We start from the raw sequence: 27145 nt of genomic DNA, 5'->3' as shown, positions 1-27145 counted from the left end.
ACCACTCAATCTCAAGCCTAAGAAAAGTTGGTAATGTAAATAGGATTTATTTACATTACTTTGTAACAGAGAGATTGAAATCTTAAGGAATTAAATACTTTGTTCCTAAAATCATCAAAGAATAATTAAGGAAAATAAAATGGATTTGATATTAGATTGAAATAATATTTGGTAGGGGCCCAAAATTCAGATAACACTGAATATGAGACCTGTGTCTTGGAAGAAAGAAAACCAAATGATAATAAGATATAGCCAATGAGCAGGTTTTCAGAGAAAGACAATATCCCATCACAAGAAATGTCACTTTATTCAGGAAATGGAAGAAACAAAAGACACAAAAGACATCAGGAGCATCCCCTGCTGCTCTTCCTCCTGAAGCTCTGGGATGCTGGCACAGCTGAGGATGCCCTTCCTCAGCTCCCTCCTGGAGAGGAGCAGCGTGACAGCCTCAGGAAGGAACCCTTTTGCCGTCAGGAGTCACACAGGCATTTTACAGGCTGAAGGCTAGAGGAGCCGGTTCTGCCACCATGAAGGCTTAGAAGAGAAGGTGAAGGTGGAGCTGTGGAAGCAGGCGAGCCAATGGTCCTCTCTTTTCCAGATCCTGTTGATGCTGAAGCTGTTACTTGCTCTTGGGTGGGCACTTCTGCTGGCATGGTGGGGGAGGTTGCACAGGAGGGCATTTCTGCTGCCTCTGTGGGGGTGGGTACAGCTCTGGGCACTTTGGGGGCGGGCACGGCTCTGGGCACTTAGGTGGGCACACAGGAGGGGGCTGGCAGGGCTGCTTGCACTGCTGCTGTTGAGAAGACATCTTTCTGGAGTCTTCGGAGCTGAAAGAAATTAGAGACAGTGTTCACAAGTAGGGACTCCTCCAGAGAGAGACCACAGCTGATAGAATACCAGGAGATGTTCCCTCTCCCATTTCCAAGATTGGGCTTTAATCTCTCAACTCCCTCTTTTGCGCCTTCCACCACCCTGCTTCCTCTTTAGCCAATTGCCTCATCAGTCCTCAGAAAACCCTCTCTTTCCTCACATAATTTTTTCATGGAAAATATCTCTGATAGAAGCAAATCATGTTTTCCTAATGAAAAGAACATCTTCATGAAAGGCCATCAGAAGTTCTGAAATCCTGGGAAAACTCGCAAGCAATTACTATCATTGGGATCTCTTCTGAGGTCCCCATAGGTTGACCTAGGTACAGAGCAAATGGCCAGCAGGAAAATGCGAGGGCCTCATACCTACTAAGCCTTGGAAACCCCAGCGGGAGGAAAGGGAAATCAAAGAGACAGAGCAGAGAGAAAAATACTTTGGTCTTTCCTCTTCTTCACATCAAACCTTTCTATGAATTGCTTTTCCATATAGGATGTCAAACTAGCTACCAAAACACAAGTCAAGACAGGATATTATTGTGCCCCAAGGCTAAGCTTCCATCACCTAAGTAGCATCAAACCCACCATCATACCTATGGACTCAACAAACTTGCTGACTCCAGAATAAATTCAATATCTGAGAGCACCACAAAACAGATCAGCGGAAGAAATCACACTCACCACGTTCTCCAAAGGAGGTCGGGACTCGAGTACCAGGAGGATGACAGTCGTGCAGCAGAGCACCTCTTTATAGGGCTTGACGCCCAGCCCAGGGCAAAGTGCAACTGCCAAAAACTGGCCTGCCCCAGAATTTCCCAAACAAAATGCAAATCCATCCAGAACTGGCCTGACGGGGACACTGGAAACAGGAAATCTCCTGAACCAGGATCTCCTCTCTGGATTAGGTGCTCATGACTCACAAGGTCCAGCCTTAGCTCTCAGTGTCAGTGACTTATGGCAGCGGGAGACATTGGGGATTCTCTAACTGGTGGTCCAAGGCTATATCTCTTCATTGGGGCAGAGGACCCCTCCTATCTTCCACCTTTCCTGAATCATAAAGCTGCCTGCTTGGTTCCACTTTAGATGGTTGCCATCTTGCTGTATGTGCTGGGTTGAAAAGAGCCCGACTACCAGGTGACACCTTTCTCTTCAACCCAAGTCCTTCCTTCACTGCATTTCCCTCAGACCCATGGCTTGCTCATCTTCTCTCCTTTTCTTCTTCTAAACGGGACTGTGATCGTGGCAGTGGCCTTCCCATAATTATCCTTAGAAACAGTCAGTAAAATGATGACCACCAGAATGCTATGTTCACTGCTTTGCTCCTTCAATTCAAGGGCATAAAGCTGCTTCTGGTGGCCTTTATATATCTGTACCAAAGTGGGCCTCATGGAATCCACAGGGACCTCAGCATCACCTAGCATCATTCAGAGGGTCAGAGCACCAATATCTGAAGAGCAGGAGAAAATAGGGACTTAGGCTGATCCTCTATATTTGCTTTCTCACACTCTCTTTCCAAACAGGATTTAGGGCTTTAAAACAATGATGTTTTAAGTATATTTGCATGCTGTTTCTCTGTCTTTTCCTTAAGCCCTCTGGACCCCTCATCTTGCCACATTATCCTCTCACCTCCACAGTGTATACCTCTCCTTTTTCTAATTGTTTTACTGAGACCATAATGGTTTATAACATTGGGTCATTTCCAGCATACCTTATTGTTCATCAGTTTCTTTATAGACTGCATCATGCTCACCGCCACTACTCTGGATTTAATCCGTTGCCATCCATATGTGCCCCTTTACCCCTTTCAGTCAGCCCTCAACCCCCTCCCCCTCTGGTAACCACTAATCTGTTCTCTTTATCCATGTGTTTGCATATCTTCCCTATGTGAGTGAAAACATGCAGTATTTGTTTTGCTCTGCCTGGTTTATTTTACTTAACATCAAGCACTCAGGGTAGATCCATGTTGTTGCAAATGAGATGCTTTTGGTTTTTTGTGGGTGAGTAGGAGTCCGTTGTGTGTGTGAGTGTTTGTGTATGTATATATATCTGTGGCATATTTATCACATCTTCTTTATCCATTCTTCAGTTGCAGGGCACTTGAGTTGCTTCAAGTTCTCTCTCACCTGTCCTTTTTGGTACATATCCATCACTCAGGAGATGACATCAACGTATTTAGTGAGTCGCCCTTTCACATGTTTTTTAAACCTTCCTGCAGTCAGTGGGGATGACTAAATGCTGTGTATTCAACATTTAAAGTGACATGACTCAAGGCTCATTGTCTTGACCAAATTATCAGGAAGCTTTCCAAGAAATGTGGTTTTGTACTGGGAAACGGAAAATGAGGAGTAGGAGGAAGAGGAGACACTCGAAACTTGCGAAAGACTCAGCAGCGAAGCTACAGAACATGAAGGATCCCTAAGTCAATCTAGCATCACATCCCCTCAGTTGAATGGGTTAGGTTCCCAGAACTGTCATTGTTGCTCTCCATAAGGAAGAGGTTTTGACAAAGATTGTCATTCAGCCGTGACCTGGCAGGGGTGGAACCATCACTTCAGCACATTGAGGCCACATGACTGAAAACATTGTCATCACCAAATGGCTCACCTAGACTCTTGCAGGGTGCCAAGAGGAGCGCCTTTCCTCAGCAGCTTATTTACCGCTCCCCATAACTTCACACCCCACCTGAACATCAATTCTCAGAGTAATGTCTGATTTCTGTCATCCAAAATTTGAGAATTAGCTACTCAAATGGGATTCCAGTTTCAGATAATCCACTCTTGGTTGCATCTGGAAAGTCTCCCACTGAGGACAACCCTCGTAAATGCTGTGAATCATAACCACGCAGGCACCAAAGTCATGGCAGATCTGGTGCCCCAAACAAGTCAGGCTGGGGTCACTTTTTATGTTGCTAAGGTAAACTACAACCCTCAGAGTTCCTCAAGATCAGATACATGAACAGCTGCCACAAGATAAAGAATGGCATCTAACAATCAATTTGCCCTAATTTTCAACATGTGAGGCCTGAGATAGAGAACACAGAATACACAAACACAGAAACACCACAGATCTGTCAATCTATCTATCTAACTGTCTATCTGTGTATCTTTGATCTACATGCCTAAAGAGCTTCACTTTATGGACTTTAAGAGTCAGATAAGCCCAGGTTCAATCCTAAACCCCCAGTCTCTCATTTGCTAAGAGTTTTACCATGAATCATTACTATAAGAAAAATTAGATGAAAGAAGAAAATTTTCTCCAACTCATGACTCAACGTTTTATCTCACATTGTACTACTATAAGTCTTATATCATTGAAGAATATAGTCCCTTCAAATCACAATACTACCACACAACAAAGGAGAAATAGAGGTAAAGAGGCACGAATTAAGCAAGCTGGGATATTCCTGATATTCTTAGAGAAATGACAACTGCAAGCCCCCTTGAATTTCTGCCTTCTACTTTTGTTTCCGAGTATAATGCTCAGTCTCCATTACTCCTTCAGATACTAGCAAACAGAATTCCACAGCACATCAAAGAGATCATACACCATGGTCCATGTGCATTGTTTCCTGCGCTGCAAGGAAAGCTCCTCACACACAAATGAATAAATGTGATATATCACATTAGCAGAACAAAGGCTAAAAATCATATGATCAACTCAATGGATGCAGAAAAGGCATTTCACAAAATTCAACATCCTTTCATGATAGGAACTCTCCACGAATTACGTAGAGACGGAAAGTAGCTCAACATAATAAAGGCCATATTTGACAAGCCCACAGATAATAGCATGCCCGATGGTGAAATCAAAAAGCTTTTCCTTTAGGATTAGGAACAACTCAAGGGTGCCCACTCTCCCCACTCTTCAACATAGTACTGAAAATCCCGGACAGAGCAATTAGGCAAGAAAAAGTAATGAAAAGATCTAATTGGCAATGAAAAGGAAAATGGTCTCAGCCTGCCAGTGACATAATCTTATATATCTCTTATGTAAACCTTAGAGAAAACCCGAGGAACTCACTAAGAACCTCTCAGAACTAATAAACAACTTGACAGGAAAGTGACAAATTCAATAAACAAAAGTGAGTGGTGTTTCTATACACTTACAAGAAACTATTAAAGGGAAACTAAGAGCAAGTCCATTTACAGTACCATCAAAAACAAAATATTTAGGGATAAATTCAATCAGGGACGTGAAAGAACTGGACCTTGGATACGGTAAGACAGGATGAAAGCAATTGAGGAAGACTCAAGTAAATAGGAAGACATCCAGTGTTCAAAGATTGGAAGAATTAATATCATTAAAATGTTCATACTGCCCAAAGTAATCTACAGGGTCAATGCAATCCCTACAAATTCCATTGACGTTTATCACAAAAATAGAAAAAATAATCCTAAAATTCATATGGAACCACAGAAGACATCAAATAGCCAAAGAAATCATGAGAAAGAGGAACGCACCTAGCGCCATCACACTTCCTGATTTCAAATTAAACTGCGAAGTTGCAGTAAACAAAAAGTATGGTATTGGCATAAAAACAGACGGTGGACCACCCGAACATAATAGAGAGACCAGGCACAAGCCAAGCATATACAGTCAACTAATCTTTGATCAGGGGACCCAGAGCATAGAATGGGGAAAGGAGGATCACATTAGTATATGGTGTTCGGAAGACTGGACAGCTGCATGCAAAAGAGCACAGCTGGACCCCTATCATATATTATTCCCAAAAATTAACTCCAAAGGGATTAAAGATTTAAATGTTAACACTGGAAATCATAAAACTCCTAGAAAAAAACTGGGGAAATCCCCTTCACATTTGTCTTGGCAATGATTTTATGGATAGGACACCAAAAGGACGATCAACAAAAGTAAGAATTAACAGATAAACAAGTAAAATTAAACACACAGAAGAGTTTCTGCACAGCAAAAGAAACGAGTAACATTATGAACATGCAGCCTGCAAGTTGGGAGAAAATATTTGCAAACCACGATCCAATCAGAAGTTAGTTTCCAGAATATGCATGGAACTTATACAACTCAATAGAAACGAAAAGGGGCTGAACATCACCAATCACCAGAGCAATGCAAATCAAAACCACCATGAGAAAGCACCTCGCACCATCAGAGTGGCTATTCTCAGACAGGTAAGAGGTAACAAGTGTCGGCGAGGATGAGTAGAAGAGGGGACTCTTGTACATTGTTGGTGAGACTGCAAATTGGTATGACCACTAGGGAAAACAGTATGGAGGTTCCTAAGAAAACGACAAACAGAACAACCATAGCATCCAGCAAACCAACTTCTGGCTGTCTATCTGAAGGAAAGGAAACCACCACGTCGAAGAGCATCTGCACTCTTGGGTGCACAGCAGCATTACTCACAAGAGCCAAGACATGGAAACAACCTCAGCGTCCATTAGTGGAGGACAGGATAAAGAAAATGTGATACAAAGATAGATGGATGACAGATAGATAGATAGAATGACAGGTGGATTGATTGACAGATATAATGGCATATTGTTCCATTGTAACAAATAAGGAAATCCTACCATTTGTGACAACAAGGATGAACCTGGAGGGAATTTGCTGAGTGAAATTTGTCAGACGAGAAAAACAAATCATGCCTGATGTCACCTGTATGTTGAATTTAAAGCAAAAACTAACTCAGAGAACTGACGAGTGGATTGGTGGTTTCCAAGGAGAGCACTGCAGGGGTTGGGGTGGGTGTGTAAGGAAACATGGTAATTGGGTGAAAGTGGTCAAAGGGTACAGATTTGCAGTTTCAAGATGAATAAGCCATAGGAATGTACTGGACAGCATGCTGATCCTGGTTAGCAACGCTGTGTTGTAAATCTGAAAGTTACTAAGAGAGTACATATTCAAGGTTTTCACCACACATGCAAATAGCCGTAACTATGTGAGGTAATGGATGTGAAAACTCACTTTATTGTGTCAATCATTTCACAATATACACATGTATCAGATCGTTATATTGGACATCTCATACTGGCACAGTGTTATGTGTCATAACTATCTCAATGAAACTGGATAGAATAGAAACTAAAGGCTCCTGCACAGCAAAGGAAGCCATCAACAAGATGAATGGGCAATCTACAGGAGGAGGGTAAATATTTGCAAACTTTATGTCTGATAAGGGTTAATGTCCAAAGTCTGTGAGGTACTTATACAAGTCAATAGCAAAAAAAAAAGAAAAAATCAAATAATGTTAGTAAATAATAGGCAAAGGTGCTGAACAGATATTTCCCCACAGACATACAAATGGTCAACAGGTGCATGAAAAGGTGCTTAACATTGCTAATCAGCAGAGAAATGCAAGTCAAAACCACAGCGAGACATCAGCTCATACCTATTAGAATGGCTATTATCAAAAACACAACAAATAACAAGTGCTGAGAAGGATGTGGAGAAAGGGAACCCTGTACACGGTTTAGGGAAATGTAAATTGGACCATCCACTATGGAAAACAGTGTGGAAGTTCCTCAACAAAGTACAAACAGAACTACCATATCATCCAGCAATCCTACTTTTGGGCATATATCTGAAGGACATGAGATTGTATCTAGATAAGACATCAGCACTCCCATGATCATTGCAGCATTTTTCATACAGCCAAGATATGGAGACAAGCTAATTATCCATGGACAGATGAATGGAAAAAGACAATGTGTGTGTGGGGGGGGGGGTGTGTGCCTATAATTGTACATAAATATATACACATATATAATGGGATACACCCGAGCCATGGAGAAAAATGAAATCTTGCCATTTTCAACGACATGGGTGAACCTAGAGGACATCATGCAGAGAAATTAACCATACAGAGAAAGACAAATGCTGAGTGACATCACTTATTTGGAGAATCTACAAGAGTTGGACTCACAGAAACAGAGAGTAGAATGGTGGCTGTCAGGATCAGAGGGGTAGGGGAGATGCACAGAGGTTGCCCAAAGGGTACAAGTCTTCAGTGATGAAATAAATAAGCTCTGGGGGTGTATTGTAATGCCTGGTGGCTGGGGTTAATAATTCTGTTCTGGACACTAGATATTTCATAAGAGAGTACACCTTAAGAGCTCTCATCACACGCAAGCACGCAAATGCACACACACACACACACGCACAATTGGTAAATATGTGAGATGAGGAATGTGTTAATTAACCTGATTGTGGCAATCATTTCACGAAATACGCATATGTCAAATCATCACTTTGTACAACTTAAATATATGCAATTTTGTTTGTGAATTATCTCTTGAGAAAGCTGTGGGAAAGATGAAAGAGAACAACTATCATGCAAAGGGGAAATTAAGTTGGGGAATCTCACTATTCCTTCTTCTCCTTGCCTTGGTCATGTTCTGATACAATTCTCTGGGAGAGAATCCCACATCCACTATTCTCTGTGGCCCATTTGTTCACCGCCCAGATGTGATGCTCTTTCGTTACCTCCGTTGAGCACGTCAGAAATGGGTGGAGTGGAAAGTGGGAGACGAGAGCTGGAGAGTTGTTTTCTTTTTGAAGAATAAAAGTCTTTTGAGTCTTGGCTCATAGTTTGGATAGTCATCAACTCCCTCAAAAACTTACTAGGCGTCTGATACCTGTCATTCCTCCAGTAGTTTCTGTGATCTAGTAACCACACTCAGGCCCTTTCCTAGAAGTCCTTCTCAGCTCTGATTGCTTTTACTGCCTTCCTCGGAACCGAATTGAGCTACCTGAGACTATCCGGCATAATGGGTGGAAAGACTACACACTTCTACGTCTTTTCTGTGTTGTTCCAGTCAACTGAGAGTGAACTTCAAGGTCAAAACCATTTCTCCTCTCATCTCTCATCTGTTGGGGCTCACGAGCGCTTGCTCTTCTAATTCTACCAGACTTTGAATTTCTGGGCTCTATTCTTTTCTTTTGATTTTGGCTTGCAAAGTAAGCAAGGATTTCCTGAATGTAAGCCTGTTGAAATACCGTGTTGAACACTACAAATAACCAACAGTTAGACGCGCTATCAAGTTGCCATTTCAGCAAAGGTTTGCCTTTGATGAACATCTATCATAGTTACATATTTGATATGAAAAGCATATTTACACTTTCCAGTACCTATTTCCTTGCCAAGCACCTGCAGACTCCTCAGTCTAGGCCACAGAGTGGAGGTTTGTTGGGGTAGCATTCCACTACGACCCATTTCTCTATGACAACAAAAAACCCCAGCTACAGTAGAAACCACCTCAAATAACAGGGTTAATTTTCACTCATGGTGCAATCTGATGCAGGCTGAGCAGTAATCTGGGACTCTCCTTCCATCTGCAGCTCCATCTTCTTGGAGTCTGTTACTTCGAGCTTTGGAGTGGAGAATGGACCAAGAGGAAGACCTTCTTAAGATTCAATAGGACAAAGCACACTATGATTTCATAGGAAGACTTTGTTGTTTTGAAAATAATGCTGTATTTCTCAAGGGGTAAGGGGTGTGTGTGTGTGTGTGTGTGTGATTTCAACTAACTCTTCAGCGTGCGCACACTTAGCAACACAGGAACACCATTGATAGAACATAGCTCTCCTTCCACAGCTGACCTGTCTGGTAGGCTCAGCCCTGTGCAAAGAAGCTGCATTGCAACAGTAATTACGCAAATCTAAGCAACCATGTAAACCCCAATACTCTTCAAACATGGGATCAGAGCATCCAAGAAAGCAGTTTTGGAGGAGAGCATATGTGACATGACCCTGAATTTTGGTGCGTGGTTGGAGGAAGAAGAGCGGGGGGTTCGCGAGGAGAGGAGGCAGCCCTTCCTCTTGAAGGAAGCCTGATTACCCCCTTCGTTCGGTGCTCCCCAAGAGTTCAGAACTACTATGATTCTATGCAGAATACTCCGCTTCTCCCCAAAAGCTCTTCATCTGCAACATCACATAAAAAATAAAGTGAAACAGAAAAGAAGGAGAACAGCAGAGTACGAGAGAGTAATGGACTGTAGGAATCTTCTTGTTTCCTATCCTGGTTCTGCATTTTGCACTTGCACGTTGCAGCTGCAGCAAACGTGGAGGTTGTGGTGATGGTGAGGGTGGTCATGAGGCTGTTGATGATGAGGATGGACACAAGGACGATCTGATGACATACTGAGTGCTAAGATGTGCCAGGCGTTGGGACAACTAAATTACCATTCAATCTCATGCTTGAGAAAAGTGGGTAATGTAAATAGGATTTTCCCCACTTCGTAGCAGAGAGATTGAAATCTTGAGGAATTAAACACTTTGTTCCTAAAATCAGTCAGGCGGTAATTAAGGGAAATAACCTGAATCTGATAGGAGCTTGAAAGAATGTTAGGTAGCGCTCCAAAATTCAGAGAACACTGAATGTGAGACCTGAGGCTTAAGACAAAGAAGGATAGAAAGAAACCCAAACGGATGATAGGATATTGCAAACAAGCACCTTTTGAAAGAAAGACAACATCCCATCCCAAGAAATGGCACTTTATTCAGGAAATGGAAGAAAAGGAACAATCGCCAGGTGATACAAACCCCTGCCCCGGTGACAGACAGACACAGAAGACATCAAGAGCATCCCCTGCTGGCACCCAGGAAGAGAGCTGCTGCTCTTCCTCCTGAAGCTCTGGGATGCTGGCACAGCTGAGGATGCCCTTCCTCAGCTCCCTCCCGGAGAGGAGCAGTGTGACAGCCTCAGGAAGGAACCCTTTTGCTGTCAGGAGTCACACAGGCATTTTACAGGCTGAAGGGTGGAGGAGTCGCTTCTGCCACCATGATAGGCTCGGAAGAGAAGGTGAAGGTGGAGCTGTGGAAGCAGGCGAGCCAATGGTCCTTCTCTTTTCCAGATCCTGATGCTGCTGAAGCTGTTACTTGCTCTTGGGTGGGCACTTCTGCTGGCATGGTGGAGGAGGTTGCACAGGAGGGCATTTCTGCTGCCTCTGTGGGGGTGGGCACGGCTCAGGGCATTTTGGGGGCGGGCACGGCTCTGGGCACTTAGGTGGGCACACAGGAGGGGGCTGGCAGGGCTGCTTGCACTGCTGCTGTTGAGAAGACATCTTTCTGGAGTCTTCAGAGCTGAAAGAAATTAGAGACAGTGTTCGCAAGAAGGGACTCCTCCAGAGAGAGAAACCGCGGCTGATAGAATAGCAGGAGATGTTCCCTCTCCCATTCCCAAGATTGGGCTTTCATCTCTCAACTCCCTCATTTGCACCCTCCGCAACCCTGCTTCCTCTTCAGCCAATTGTTTGATCTGGCCTGAGAAAACCCTCCTTTTTCTCATATCATTTTCTCAATGAAAATGTCTCTGATAGAACTAAATCATGTTTTCCTAATGAGAAGAACATCTTCATGAAAGGCCGTCATAAGTTCTGAAATCCTGGGAAAACTCACAAGCAATTGCTATCATCGGGATCTCTTCTGAGGTCCCCATAGGTTGACCTAGGTACAGAGCAAATGACCAGCAGGAAAAATGCGAGGGCCTCACACCTACTAAGCCTCGGAAACCCCAGCGGGAAGAAAGGGAAATCAAAGAGATAGAGAAAAATACTTCGGTCTTTCCTCTTCTTCATCTCAAACCTTTGCTATGAATTTCTTTTCCATACACGATGTCAAAAAAGCTACAAAAACACGAGTCAAGACAGGATATCATTGTGCTCCAAGGTTAAGCTTCCAATAACGAAGTAGCATCAAACCCACCATCATACCTATGGACTCAACAAACTAGCTGTCTCCACACTAAATTCAACATCTGAGAGCACCACAAAACAGATCAACGGAAGAAATCACACTCACCACGTTCTCCAAAGGAAGTCAGGACTCGAGTACCAGGAGGATGACAGTCGTGCAGCAGAGCACCTCTTTATAGGGCTTGACGCCCAGCCCAGGGCGAAGTGCAACTGCCAAAAACTGGGCTGTCCCAGAATTTCCCAAACAAAATGCAAATCCATCGAGAACTGGCCTGACAGGGGCACTGGAAACAGGAAATCTCCTGAACCAGGATCTCCTCTCTGGATTAGGTGCTCATGACTCACAAGGTCCGGCCTTAGCTCTCAGTGTCGGGGACTTATGGCAGGGGGAGACTTAGGCGATTCCCTAACTGGTGGTCCAAGGCCCTCTCTCTTGATTGGGGAAGAAGACCCCTCCTATCTTCCACCTTCCCTGAGTCATAGAACTGCCTGCTCGGTTCCACTTTGGATGGTTGCCATCTTGCTGTATGTGCTGGGTTGGAAAGAGCCTGACTACCAGGAGACAACTTTCTCTTCAACCCAAGTCCTTTCTTTACTGTATTTCCCTCGGATCCATGGCTTGCTCATCTTCTCTCCTTTTCTTCTTCTAAAAGGGACTGAGATAAGGCAGCAGATTGGCACAATAGCCATCCCATAAAAAAACCCTAGAAACGGTCAATCAAATGGTGACCTCCAGAATGCTGTGTTCACTGCTTTGCTCCTACAATTTGAGGGCATAAAACTGCCGCCTTTATATATCTGTACCAAAGTGGGCCTCATGGAATCCACTGGGACCACAGCATCAGCTATAATCATTCAGAGGGTCAGAGCACCAATATCTGAAGAGCAGGAGAAAATAGGGACTTAGGCTGGTCCTGCATATTTGCTTTCTCACACTCTCTTTCCAAACAGGATTTAGAGCTTTAAAAGACAGTAATTTTGAACGTATACTTGCGTGTTCTTTCTCTGTCTTTTCCTTAATTCCTCTGTACCCCCTCATCTTGCCACACTATCCTCTCACCTCCACAGTGTATACCTCTCCTTTTTCTAATTATTTTCCTGAGACCACAATGGTTTATAACATTGGGTCATTTCCAGCATACCTTATTATTTATCAGTTTATGTATAGACTGCTTCGTGCTTACTGCCACTACTCTGGCTTTTATCCATTGCCATCCATATGTGCCCCCTTACCCCTTTCACTCAGCCCCCAACCCCCTTCCCTTCTGGTAACCGCTGATCTGTTCTATATATCTATGTGTTTACATATCATCCCTATATGATTGAAATCATGCAGTATTTGTCTTGCTCTGTCTGGCTTATTGCACTTAACATCAAACACTCAAGGTAGATCCATGTTGTTGCAAATGAGATGCTTTTCGCTTTGGGTGGGTTAGTAGTATTCCATTGTGTGTGTGTTTCTGTATGTATATATACATATATGTATATATACACCACATCTTCTTTATCCATTCATAAGTTGCAGGGCACTTGAGATGCGTCAACTTCTCTCTTACCCATCCCCTTTGGTACATATCCATCACTCAGGAGATGACATGAACTTATTTAGTGAGTCGCCCTTTCACATCTTTGTTAAATCTTCCTGCAGTCAGTGGGATGACTAAATGCGTGTATTCAACACTGAAAGTGATGTGACTCAAGGCCCATTGTCTTGGCCAAATTATCAGGAAGCTTTCCAAGAAATGTGGTTTTGTACTGGGAGACGGAAAAGGAGGGGGAGGAGGAAGATGAGACACTCGAAACTTGTGAAACACTCAGCTGCGAAGCTATGGACCATAAAGCATCCCTAAGTCAATCTAGCATCACATTCCCTCGGATGAACGAGTTAGGCTCCCAGAACTGTCATTGTTCCTGTCAGTAAGGAAGAGTTTTTGACCAAGATTGCCATTCAGAAGTGAACCATCACTTCAGTACATTCAGGTCATGTGACTGAAAAGAGTGTCATCACCAAATGGCTCACATTGAGACTTTCAGGGAGCCAAGAGAAGGGCCTTTACTCAGCAGGTCAATTACCACGCCCCATAACCTCACACCCCACCTGAGCCTCAATCCTCAGCGAAATGTCTGATTTCTGCCATCCAAAATTTGAGAATTAGCTGCTCAAATGGGATTCCAGTTTCAGATAATCCACTCTCGGTTGCATCTGGAAAGTCTCCCACTGAGGACAACCCTCATAAAGGCTGTGAATCATCACCGTGCAGGCACCAAAGTCATGGCGGCTCTGGTGCCCGGAACAAGTCAGGCAGGAGTCACTTTTCATTTTGCAGAGGTGAACAGACACACTCAGAGTTTCTCAAGATCAGATACATCAAGAGCTGCCACAAGACAAAGAATGGCATCTAACGATCAATTTTCCACAAGTTCCACCATCTGAGGCCTGAGACATCGATCACAGAATACACAAACACAAAAACACCACATATCTGTCTGTCTATCTGTCTATCTATCTATCTATTTATCTAACTATCTATCTGTATATCTTACATACCTAGAGCTTCCCTTTATGGACTTTAAGAGTCAGATAAGCCCAGGTTCAATCCTAAATCCCCAGTCCCTCATTTGCTAAGGGTTTTACCGTGAGTCATTACTATAAGAAAAATTAGATGAAAGAAGAAAATTTTCTCCAACTCATGACTCAACATTTTATCTCACATCTTACTACTATATGTCTTATATCATTGACGAATATAGACCCTTCAAATCACAATTCTACAACACAACACAGGAGAAAAGAGATAAAGAGACACAAATTTACCATGCTGAGATATTCCTGATAGTCTTAGAGAAATGACAGCTGCAAGTTCCCTTGAATTTCTTCCTTCTGCTTTTGTTTCTGAGTATAAGGCTCAATCTCCATTATCCCTTCAGGACCCTAGCAAACAGAATTCAACAGCACATCAAAGGTGTCATACACCATGATCCACGTGGATTGTTTCCTGGGTTGCAGGGAAAGCTCCTCAGACACAAATGAGTAAACGTGATATATCACATTAACAGAACAAAAGATAAAAATCATATGATCATCTCAATGGACACAGAAAAGGCATTTGACAAAATTCAACATCCTTTCATGATAGGAACTCTCCACGAATTACATAGCTACGGACCGTACCTCAACATAGTAAAGGCCATATTGGACAAGCCCACAGATAATAGCAGGCTCGATGGTGAAATCAGAAAGCTTTCCATTTAGGATTAGGAACAACTCAAGGGTGCCCACTCTCCCCACTCTTTGATATAGTACTGAAAGTCCTAGACAGAGCAATTAGGCAAGAAAATGTAATGAAAAGACCTAAATTGGCAATGAAATGGAAAATGGTCTCAGCCTGCCAGTGACATAATCTTATACATCTCTTATATAAATCTAATAGAAAACCCAAGGAACTCACCAAGAACCTCTCAGAACTAATAAACAACTTGACAGGAAAGTTACAAATTCAATATACAAAAGCGAGTGGTGTTTCTATACACTTACAAGAAACTATTAAAGGGAAACTAAGAGCAATCCCACTTACAGTACCATCAAAAACAAAATATTTAGGGGTAAATTTAATCAGGGATGTGAAGGAACTGGACCTTGAACACAGTAAGACAGGATGAAAGCAATCGAGGAAGACATAAATAGATAGGAAGATCTCCAGTGTTCAAAGATTGGAAAAATTAATATCGTTAAAATGTTCATACTGTCCAACGTAATCTACAGACTCACTGCAATCCCTATAAATTCCATTGACGTTTTGCACAAAAATAAAAAAAAAAATCCTAAAATTCATATGGAACCACAGAAGACATCAAATAGCCAAAGGAATCATAGGAAAGAGGAACACAGCTAGCGGCATCACACTTCCTGATTTCAAATTGTATTACAAAGCTGTGGTAATCAAAAAGGATGGTACTGGCATAAAAACACACATGGACCACCCAAACATAATAGAGAGATTAGGCACAAAGCAAGCATATACAGTCAACTAACCTTTGACCAGGGGACCCAGAACATTGAATGGGGACAGGATGATCCCTTTAGTAAATGGTGTTCAGAAAACTGGACAGCTGCATGCAAAAGAGCACAGCAGGACCCCCGGTCTTACAGCATTCCAAAAAATTAACTCCAAAGGGATTAAAGATTTAAATGTTAACACCTGAAATCATAAAACTCCTAGAAGAAAACTGGGGAAATCCCTTCACATTTGTTTTGGCAATGATTTTATAGATAGGACACCAAAAGCACAGTCAACAAAAGTAAAAATTAGCAGATAAATAAATAAAATTAAACAAACGGAAGAGCTTCTGCACAGCAAAAGAAACGATTAACATTATGAAAACGCAGCCTGCAAGTTGGGAGAAAATATTTGCAAACCACAATTCCATCAGATGTTAATTTCCAGAATATGTGTGGAACTTATACAACTCAATAGCAGGGAAAAGGCGCTGAACATCACTAATCAACAGAGCAATGCAAATCTAAGACACTGTGAGAAAGCACCTCACACCCTCAGAATGGCTATTCTCAGAAAGGTAACAGGTAACAAGTGTCAGTGAGGATGAGTAGAAAAGTGGACTCTTGCACATTGTTGGTGAGACTGCAAATTGGTGTGACCACTGTGGAAACAGTATAGAGGACCCTCAAAAATGGCAAACAGAACGCCCATAGCGTCCAGCAAACCCGCTTCTGGCTGTCTATCTGAAGGAAAGGAACCACCACGTCGAAGAGTATCTGCACTCTTGGGTGCACAGCAGCATTACTCACAAGAGCCAAGACATGGAAACAACCTAAGCGTCCATTAGTGGAGGACAGAATAAAGAAAATGTGATACAAAGATAGATAGATAGATAGATAGAACGACAGGTGGATTGATTGATAGATACAATTGAATATTGTTCAGTCAAAACAAATAAGTAAATCATAACATTTGTGACAACAAGGATGAGCCTGGAGGGAATTTGCTGAGTGAATTTTTTCAGATGGGAAAAACAAATCATCCTGACGTCACCTATATGTTGAACCAAAAACATAAACTAACTCAGAGAAATGGGGAGTGGATTGGTGGTTTCCAAGGAGAGCACGGCAAGGGTTGGGGTGGGTGTGCAAGGAAACATGGTAAACGGGTGAAAGTGGTCAAAGGGTACAAATTTCCAGTTTCAAGATGAATAAGTCATAGGAATGTACTGGACAGCACGTTTATCCTAGTTAGCAATGCCATGTTGTAAATTTGAAAGCTGCTAAGAGAGTAGATATTCAAGATTTTCACCACACATACAAAAAGCTGTAACTATGTGAGGTAATGGATGTGAAAACTAACTTTATTGTGTTAATCATTTCACAATATAAACATATATCAGATCATTATACTGGACATCTCATACTGGCACAATGTTATTTGTCATAAATATCTCAATGAAACTGGATAAAATAGACAAAAAAAAAATTCCCACACAGCAAAGGAAACCATCAACAAGATGAATGGGCAATCTACAGGATGGGGGTAAATATTTGCAAGGTTTACGTCTGATAAGGATTAATATCCAAAATCTATGACGAACTCATACAACTAAATGGCCAAAACAAAAATCAAATAACCGCATTAAAGGATGGCGAGAGGACCTGAACAGACATTTACCCAAAGAAGATATACAAATGGTCAACAGGTATACAAAAGAGTGCTTGACATTGCTAATCATCAGAGAAATGCAAGTCAAAACCACAATGAGACATCAGCTCATACCTGTTAGAATGGCCATTATCAAAAACACAACAAATAACAAGTTATGATAAGGATGTAGAGAAAGGAACCCTGCACATGATTGGGGGAAATGTAAATTGTACCATCCCATATGGAAAACAGTTTGGAAATTCCTCAACAAAGTAGAAATAGAACTACCATATCGGCCAGCGATGTCACTTTTGGGCATCTACCTGAAGAAAATGAGATTGTATCTAGAAAAGACACCTGCATTCACTTGTTGATTTCAGCATTTTTCACACAGCCGAGTTATGGAGACAAGCTAAATGCCCATGGACAGATGAATGGAAAAAGACAATGTGTGTGGGGGATGTGTACCTATACTTGTGCATAAATATACATGCGTATATAATGGGATATCGCAAGCCATGGAGAAAAAATGAAATCTTGCCATTACAAACAACATGGATGAACCTAGAGGACATCATGCAGAAGGAAATTAACCAGACAGAGAGAGAGACAAATGCTGACTGATACCACTTATTTGGAGAATCTACAACAGCTGGACTCATAGAAACAGAGAGTAGAATGGTGGCTGTGGGGACCTGAGTGGTAAGGGAGACGCAGAGATGTTGGTCAAAGGGTACAAGTCTTCACTGTTGAGATAAATAAGCTCCGGGGCTGTATTGTAATGCGTGGTGGCTGTGGTTAATAATACTATTCTGGACAATTGATATTTGATAAGAGAGTACACCTTAAAGCTCTCATCACATGCAAGCACCCCCCCACACACAAACACGGAACTGGTAAATATATGAGGTAAGGAATGTGTTAATTAACCTGATTGTGGCAATCATTTCATGAAGTATACAGATGTCAAATCATCACTTCGTACAACTTCAATATATGCAATTTCGTCTGTGCATTATAACCTGAGAAAGCTGTGGGAAAGATGAAAGAGAACAACTATCATGCAAAGGGGAAATTAAGTTGGGGAACCTCACCATTCCTTCTGCTCCTTGCCTTGATCGTGTTCTGATCAAATTCTCCGGGAGAGAAGCCCTCATACAGTGGTCTCTGTGGCCGCTTTGTTCAGCACCCAGAGGTGATGCTCTTTCGTTACCTCTGTTGAGCATGTCAGAAATGGGTGGGGTGGAAAGTGGGAGAAGGGGATTGGAGAGTTGTTTTCTTTTTGAAAAATCAAAGTCTTTTGAGTCTCGGCTCACAGTTTGTGGAGTCATCAATTCCCTCAAAGACTTACTAGGAATGTGACACACGTCGTTCCTACAGGGGTATCTGTGATCTAGGAACCACACTCAGGCCCTTTCCTAGAAGTCCTTCTCAGCTCTCATGGCTTTTACTACCTTTCTCGGAACTGAATGGAGCTACCTGAGACTATCTGGCACAACAGGGGGAAAGACGACACACTTCTAAGTCTTTTCTGTGTTGGTCCAGTCAATTGAGAGTGAACTTCAAGTTCAAAACCATTTCTCCTATCATCTCTCACTCGTTGGGGCTCACGAGCTCTCGCTCTACTAATTCCACCAGACTTTGAACTTCTGGGCTCTGTTCTTTTCTTTTCATATTTGGTTTGCAAACTAAGCAAGGACTTCCTGAATGTAAGCCCGGTGAAATACCCTGTTGGACAATACAAATGACCGACAGTGAGACGCGCTATGAAGGTGCCAATTCAGCAAAGCTTTGCCATTGAAGAACATCTATCATATTTACATATTTGATATTAAAAACATTTTTAAACTTTCCAGTACCTGCTTCCTTGCCAAGCACATGCAGACTCCTCAGTATAGGCCACAGAGTGGAGGTTTGTTGGGGTAGCACTCCCCTACAACCCGTTTCTCTATGAGAACAAATAACGCCAGCTACAGTAGAAACCACCTCAAATAACAGGGTTAATTTTCATTCATGTCGCAATCTGATGCAGGCTGAGCAGTAATCTGGGACTCTCCTTCCATCTGCAGCTCCATCCTCTTGGAGTCTGTTACTTCGAGCTTTGGAGTGGAGAATGGACCAAGAGGAAGACCTTCTTAAGATTCAATAGGACAAAGCACACTATGATTTCATAGGAAGACTTTGTTGTTTTGAAAATAATTCTGTATTTCTCAACGGCAAAGGGGCGTGTGTGTGTGTGTGTGTGTGTGTGTGTGTGTGATTTCAAGTAACGCTAAAGTCTGCGGACACTTAGGAACACAGAAAGGATATTTACAGAACATATCTCTCCTTCCGCAGATGACCTGCCTAGCAGGCTCAGCACTTCAAAAAGAAGCTGCATGGCAACAGTAATTTCGCAAATCTAAGCAAGCATGTAAACCCCAATATTCTTCAAACATGGGGTCAGAGCATCCCAGAAAGGAGTTTTGGAGGTGAGAATACATGACATGACCCTGAAGTTTGGTGCGTTGTTGGAGGAAGGAGAGCAGGGGCTTCACGGGGAGAGGAGGCAGCGATTTCCCTTGTAGGGAGCCTTATTACTTCTCTTCCTTCTGGGCTCCCCACGAGTTCAGAACTACCGTGATTTTATGCAGAAGACTCCGCTACTCCCGAAAAGCTCTTCATCTGCAACATCACGTAAAAAATAAAGTGAATCAGAAAAGAAAGAGAACAGCGGAATACGACAGAGTCATAAAGTTTAAGAGTCTTCTTGTTTCCTATCCTGGTTCTGCATTTTACACTCGCACGTTGCAGCTGCAGCAAACGTGGAGGTTGTGGTGAGGGTGAGGGTGGTCACGAGGTTGTTGATGATGAGGATGGACACAAGGAGGATCTGATGCCTTACCGAGGGCTAAGATGTGCCAGGCATTCTGACAGCTAAATTACCATTCAATCTCATGCCTGAGAAAAGTGGGTAATGTAAATAGGATTTACCCCAGTTTGTAGCAGAGAGATTGAAATCTTGAGGAATTAAACACTTTGTTCCTAAAATCAATCAGGCAGTAATTAAGGGAAATAACCTGGATTTGACATGAGATTGAAAGAATGTTAGGTAGCGCTCCAAAATTCAGAGAACACTGAATGTGAGACCTGAGGCTTGGGACAAAGAAGGATAGAAAGAAACCCAAAAGGGTGAGAGGATATTGCTGACAAGCAGGTTTTCAAAGAAAGACAATATCCCATCCCACAAAATGGCACTTTATTCAGGAAATGGAAGAAAAGGAACAATTGCCAGGTGATACAAACCCCTGCCCAGGGGACAGACAGACACAGAAGACATCAAGAGCCTCCCCTGCTGGCACCCAGGAAGAGAGCTGCTGCTCTTCCTCCTGAAGCTCTGGGATGCTGGCACAGCTGAGGATGCCCTTCCTCAGCTCCCTCAGGAAGGAACCCTTTTGCTGTCAGGGGTCACACAGGCATTTTACAGGCTGAAGGGTGGAGGAGCCGCTTCTGCCACCATGATAGGCTCGGAAGAGAAGGCGAAGGTGGAGCTGTGGAAGCAGGCGAGCCAATGGTCCTTCTCTTTTCCAGATCCTGATGCTGCTGAAGCTGTTACTTGCTCTTGGGCGGGCACTTCTGCTGGCATGGTGGAGGAGGTTGCACAGGAGGGCATTTCTGCTGCCTCTGTGGGGGTGGGCACGGCTCAGGGCATTTTGGGGGCGGGCACGGCTCTGGGCACTTAGGTGGGCACACAGGAGGGGGCTGGCAGGGCTGCTTGCACTGCTGCTGTTGAGAAGACATCTTTCTGGAGTCTTCGGAGCTGAAAGAAATTAGAGACAGTGTTCGCAAGAAGGGACTCCTCCAGAGAGAGAAACCGCGGCTGATAGAATAGCAGGAGATGTTCCCTCTCCCATTTCCAAGACTGGGCTTTCATCTCTCAACTCCCTCTTTTGCGCCTTCCACCACCCTGCTTCCTCTTTAGCCAACTGCCTCATCTGTCCTGAGAAAATCCTCTCTTCGCTCATATCATTTTTTCAAAGGAAATATCTCTGCAAGAACCAAGTCATGTTTTCTGTGGGAAAATATCATCTTCATGAAAGGCCATCAGAAGTTCTGAAATCCTGGGAAAACTCGCAAGCAATTACTATCATCGGGATCTCTTCCGAAGTCCCCATAGGTTGAGTTAGGTACAGAGCAAACGGCCAGCAAGAAAAATGCAAGGGCCTCACACCTACTAAGCCTTGGAAAGCCCAGCGGGAGGAAAGGGAAATCAAAGAGACAGAGCAGAGAGAAAAATACTTTGGTCTTTCCTCTTCTTCATCTCAAACCTTTCCTGTGAATTGCTTTTCCATACACGACCTCAAACAAGCTACCGAAACATGAATCAAGACAGGATATCATTGTGCCTCAAGGCTAAGCTTCCATCACCTAAGTAGCATCAAACCCACCATCATACCTATGGACTCAACAAACTTGCTGTCTGCACACTAAATTCAACATCTGAGAGCACCACAAAACAGATCAACGGAAGAAATCACACTCACCACGTTCTCCAAAGGAGGTCGGGACTCGAGTACCAGGAGGATGACAGTCGTGCAGCAGAGCACCTCTTTATAGGGCTTGACGCCCAGCCCAGGGCGAAGTGCAACTGCCAAAAACTGGGCTGTCCCAGAATTTCCCAAACAAAATGCAAATCCATCCAGAACTGGCCTGACAGGGACACTGGAGACAGGAAATCTCCTGAACCAGGATCTCCTCTCTGGATTAGGTGCTCATGACTCACAAGGTCCGGCCTTAGCTCTCAGTGTCGGGGACTTATGGCAGGGGGAGACTTAGGCGATTCCCCAACTGGTGGTCCAAGGCCCTCTCTCTTGATTGGGGAAGAAGACCCCTCCTATCTTCCACCTTCCCTGAGTCATAGAACTGCCTGCTCGGTTCCACTTTGGATGGTTGCCATCTTGCTGTATGTGCTGGGTTGAAAAGAGCCTGACTACCAGGTGACACCTTTCTCTTCAACCCAAGTCCTTCCTTTACTGTATTTCCCTCGGATCCATGGCTTGCTCATCTTCTCTCCTTTTCTTCTTCTAAAAGGGACTGAGATAAGGCAGCAGATTGGCACAATAGCCATCCCATAAAAAAACCCTAGAAACGGTCAATCAAATGGTGACCTCCAGAATGCTGTGTTCACTGCTTTGCTCCTGCAATTTGAGGGCATAAAACTGCCGCCTTTATATGTCTGTACCAAAGTGGGCCTCATGGAATCCACAGGGACCACGGCATCACCTAGCATCATTCAGAGGGTCAGAGCACTAATATCTGAAGAGCAGGAGAAAATAGGGACTTAGGCTGATCCTCTATATTTGCTTTCTCACACTCTCTTTCCAAACAGGATTTAGGGCTTTAAAACAATGATGTTTTAAGTATATTTGCATGCTGTTTCTCTGTCTTTTCCTTAAGCCCTCTGGACCCCTCATCTTGCCACATTATCCTCTCACCTCCACAGTGTATACCTCTCCTTTTTCTAATTGTTTTACTGAGACCATAATGGTTTATAACATTGGGTCATTTCCAGCATACCTTATTATTTATCACTTTCTGTATAGGCTGCATCGTGCTCACCGCCACTACTCTGGCTTTTATCCATTGCCATCCATATGTGCCCCTTTACCTCTTTCACTCAGCCCCCAAGCCCCTTCCCCTCTGGTAACCACTAATCTGTCCTCTTTATCCGTGTGTTTGCGTATCTTCCCTATGTGAGTGAAATCATGCAGTATTTGTCTTGCTCTGTCTGGCCTATTTCACTTAACATCAAACATTCAAGGTAGATCCATGTTGTTGCAAATGACACGATTTTGGGTTTTTTGTGGGTGAGTAGTATTCCATTGTGTGTGTCAGTGTGTGTGTGTTTCTACACATATATACATGTATATATGCGACATATATATACATATATATATACCACATCTTCTTTATGCATTCGTAAGTTGCAGGGCGCTTGAGTCGCTTCAACGTCTCTCTTACCCATCCCCTTTGGGACATATCCATCACTCAGGAGATGAGATCAACGCATTTAGTGGGTCGCCATTTCACATCTTTGCTAAATCTTCATGCAGTCATTGGGGATGACTAAATGCTGTGCATTCAACATTTAAAGTGACGTGACTCAAGGCTCATTGTCTTGGCCAAATTGTCAGGAAGCTTTCCAAGAAATGTGGATTTATACTGGGAAACGGAAAATGAGGAGGAGGAGGAAGAGGAGACGCTCGAAACTTGTGAAACACTCAGCTGCGAAGCCACGGAACGTGAAGGATCCCTAAGTCAATCTAGCATCACACCCCCTCAGTTGAACAGGTTAGGTTCCCAGAACTGTCATTGTTCCTGTCAGTAAGGAAGAGCTTTTGACCAAGGTTGACATTCAGCCGTGACCTGGCAGGACAGAACCATCACTTCAGCACTTTCAGGTCATGTGACTGAAAACAGTGTCATCACCAAGTGGCTCACCTAGACTTTTTCAGGGAGCCAAGAGAAGAGCCTTTCCTCAGCAGGTCACTTACCACGCCCCATAACCTCACACCCCACCTGAACGTCAATCCTCAGAGAAATGTCTGATTTCTGCCATCCAAAATTTGAGAATTAGCTGCTCAAATGGGATTCCAGTTTCAGATAATCCACTCTCGGTTGCATCTGGAAAGTCTCCCACTGAGGACAACCCTCATAAAGGCTGTGAATCATCACCGTGCAGGCAGCAAAGACATGGCGGCTCTGGTGCCCGGAACAAGTCAGGCAGGAGTCACTTTTCATTTTGCAGAGGTGAACAGACACACTCAGAGTTCCTCAAGATCAGATACATCAAGAGCTGCCACAAGACAAAGAATGGCATCTAACGATCAATTTCTCCCAAGTTTCACCATCTGAAGCCTGAGACATCGATCACAGAATACACAAACACAAAACACCACATATCTGTCTGTCTATCTATCTATCTATCTATCTATCTATCTATTTATCTATATAACTATCTATCTGTGTATCTTTGATCTACATACCTAGAGCTTCCCTTTATGGACTTTAAGAGTCAGATAAGCCCAGGTTCAATCCTAAATCCCCAGTCCCTCACTTGCTAAGGGTTTTACCGTGAATCATTACTAGAAGAAAAATTAGACGAAAGAAGAAAATTTTCTCCAACTCATGACTCAACGTTTTATCTCACTTTGTACTACTATAAGTCTTATATCATTGAATAATATAGTCCCTTCAAATCACAATTCTACAACACAACAGAGGAGAAATAGAGATAAAGAGACACGAATTAACCGTGCTGAGATATTCCTGATCTTCTTAGAGAAATGACAACTGCAAGTCCCCTTGGATGTCTGCCTTCTGCTTTTGTTTCTGGGTATAAGGCCCAATCTCCATTACCACTTCAGGATACTAGCAAACAGAATTCAACAGCACATCAAAGGGGTCATACACCATGATCCATGTGGATTGTTTCCTGGGTTGCAAGGAAAGCTCCTCAGACACAAATGAATAAATGTGATATATCACATTAACAGAACAAAAGATAAAAATCGTATGATCACCTCAATGGATGCAGAAAAGGCATTTGACAAAATTCAACATCCTTTCATGATAGGAACTCTCCACGAATTACATAGCTACGGACCGTACCTCAACATAATAAAGGCCATATTGGACAAGCCCACAGATAATAGCATGCCCGATGGTGAAATCAGAAAGCTTTCCATTTAGGATTAGGAACAACTCAAGGGTGCCCACTCTCCCCACTCTTCAACATAGTACTGAAAGTCCTAGACAGAGCAATTAGGCAAGAAAAAGTAATGAAAAGATCTAATTGGCAATGAAAAGGAAAATGGTCTCAGCCTGCTGATCGCATAACTTACATATCTCTTATGTAAATCTCATAGAAAACCCGAGGAACTCACCAAGAACCTCTCAGAACTAATAAACAACTTGACAGGAAAGTTACAAACTCAATATACAAAAGCGAGTGGTGTTTCTCTACGCTTACAAGAAGCTATTAAAGGGAAACTAAGAGTAATCCCATTTACAATGCCATCAAAAACAAAATATTTAGGGGTAAATTTAATCAGGGACGTGAAAGAACTGGACCTTGAACACGGTAAGACAGGATGAAAGCAATTGAGGAAGACTCAGATAAATAGGAAGATCTCCAGTGTTCAAAGACTGGAAGATTTAACATTGTTAAAATGTTCATACTGCCCAAAGTAATCTACAGGGTCAATGCAATCCCTATAACTTCCGTTGACGTTTATCACAAAAATAGAAAAAACAATCCTAAAATTCGTATGGAACCACAGAAGACATCAAAAAGCCAAAGCAATCGTGAGAAAGAGGAACATAGCTAGCGGCATCACACTTCCTGATTTCAAATTATATTACAAAGCTGTGGTAATCAAAACGGATGGTACTGGCGTAAAAACAGACGGTGGACCACCCGAACATAATAGAGAGACCAGGCACAAAGCAAGCATATACAGTCAACTAACCTTTGACCAGGGGACCCAGAACATTGAATGGGGAAAGGATGATCCCTTTAGTCAATGACGTTCGGAAAACGGGACAGCTGCATGCAAAAGAGCACAGCTGGACCCCCTATCTTACAGCATTCCCAAAAATTAACTTCAAAGGGATTAAAGATTTAAATGTTAGCACCTGAAATCATAAAACTCCTAGAAGAAAACTGGGGAAATCCCTTCACATTTGTCTTGGCAATGATGTTATAGATAGGACACCAAAAGGACAATCGACAAAAGTAAGAATTAAAAGATAAACAGGTAAAATTAAACACACAGAAGAGCTTCTGCACAGCAAAAGAAACGATTAACATTATGAAGACGCAGCCTGCAACTTGGGAGAAAATATTTGCAAACCACGATCCCATCAGACGTTAGTTTCCAGAATATGCATGGAACTTACACAACTCAATAGCAAGGAAAAGGGGCTGCACCTCACTAATTACCAGAGCAATGCAAATGAAAACCACCATGCGAAAGCACCTCACACCATCAGAGTGGCTATTCTCAGAAAGGTAAGAGACAACAAGTGTCGGTGAGGATGAGTAGAAAAGGGGACTCTTGTACATTGTTGGTGAGACTGCAACTTGGTACGACCACTATGGAAAACAGTATGGAGGCTCCTCAAAAAACAATAAACAGAACGCCCATAGCATCCAGCAAACCCACTTCTGGCTGTCTATCTGAAGGAAAGGAAACCACCACGTCGAAGAGTATCTGCACTCTTGGGTGCACAGCAGCATTACTCACAAGAGCCAAGACATGGAAACAACCTCAGCGTCCATTAGTGGAGGACAGGATAAAGAAAATGTGATACAAAGATAGATGGATGATAGATAGATAGATAGATAGAACGACAGGTGGATTGATTGATAGATATAATGGCATATTGTTCCGTCATGACAAATAAGGAAATCCTACCATTTGTGAGAACAAGGGTGAACCTGGAGGGCATTTGCTGAGTGAAATTTGTCAGATGGGAAAAACAAATCATGTGTGATGTCACTTACATGTTGAATCTAAAACAAAAACTACTCAGAGAACTGAGGAGTGGATTGGTGGTTTCCAAGGAGAGCACGGCAGGGGTTGGGGTGGGTGTGTAAGGAAACATGGTAAATGGGTGAAAGTGGTCAAAGGGTACAGATTTGCAGTTTCAAGATGAATAAGCCATAGGAATGTACTGGACAGCATGCTGATCCTGGTTAGCAACGCTGTGTTGTAAATCTGAAAGTTACTAAGAGAGTACATATTCAAGGTTTTCACCACACATGCAAATAGCCGTAACTATGTGAGGTAATGGATGTGAAAACTCACTTTATTGTGTCAATCATTTCACAATATACACATGTATCAGATCGTTATATTGGACATCTCATACTGGCACAGTGTTATGTGTCATAACTATCTCAATGAAACTGGAT

At 42.9% G+C, this 27145-nt stretch overlaps 3 protein-coding genes across 4 annotated transcripts; all 3 read right to left on the bottom strand.

The window, feature by feature from the left end:
• Nucleotides 1-288: 288 nt before the first annotated feature.
• On the bottom strand, nt 289-1630 carry LOC106783196 (small proline-rich protein 2I). Its single transcript, XM_023641139.2, has 2 exons — nt 1548-1630; nt 289-827 (listed from the first exon to the last, which is right to left on the bottom strand). Exon 2 carries the CDS (start codon nt 806-808, stop codon nt 620-622), a length of 189 nt encoding a protein of 62 aa, XP_023496907.1. The 5' UTR covers nt 809-827; nt 1548-1630; the 3' UTR covers nt 289-619.
• Nucleotides 1631-10321: 8691 nt separating this feature from the next.
• On the bottom strand, nt 10322-11718 carry LOC138924277 (small proline-rich protein 2I-like). 2 transcript variants are annotated; one of them, XM_070268227.1, is made up of 2 exons: nt 11643-11718; nt 10322-10925 (listed from the first exon to the last, which is right to left on the bottom strand). In XM_070268227.1, the coding sequence occupies exon 2, from the start codon at nt 10904-10906 to the stop codon at nt 10718-10720; it is 189 nt and encodes a 62-aa protein (XP_070124328.1). In that variant the 5' UTR covers nt 10907-10925; nt 11643-11718; the 3' UTR covers nt 10322-10717. The 2 variants fall into 2 exon arrangements, with proteins under 2 accessions (XP_070124328.1, XP_070124329.1); XM_070268228.1 differs by having other exon boundaries at nt 10322-10917; nt 11643-11678.
• Nucleotides 11719-20633: 8915 nt separating this feature from the next.
• LOC138924279 (small proline-rich protein 2I-like) lies at nt 20634-21778 on the bottom strand. Its single transcript, XM_070268230.1, has 2 exons — nt 21711-21778; nt 20634-20986 (listed from the first exon to the last, which is right to left on the bottom strand). The coding sequence occupies exon 2, from the start codon at nt 20965-20967 to the stop codon at nt 20779-20781; it is 189 nt and encodes a 62-aa protein (XP_070124331.1). The 5' UTR covers nt 20968-20986; nt 21711-21778; the 3' UTR covers nt 20634-20778.
• Between the last annotated feature and the right edge of the window lie 5367 nt (nt 21779-27145).

Source organism: Equus caballus, chromosome 5, assembly GCF_041296265.1.
Source record: "Equus caballus isolate H_3958 breed thoroughbred chromosome 5, TB-T2T, whole genome shotgun sequence".
Taxonomy (NCBI): Eukaryota; Metazoa; Chordata; class Mammalia; order Perissodactyla; family Equidae; genus Equus; species Equus caballus.
The sequence above is the reverse complement of the archived record's forward strand: the minus strand, read 5'-3'. Positions and strand labels throughout refer to the sequence as shown.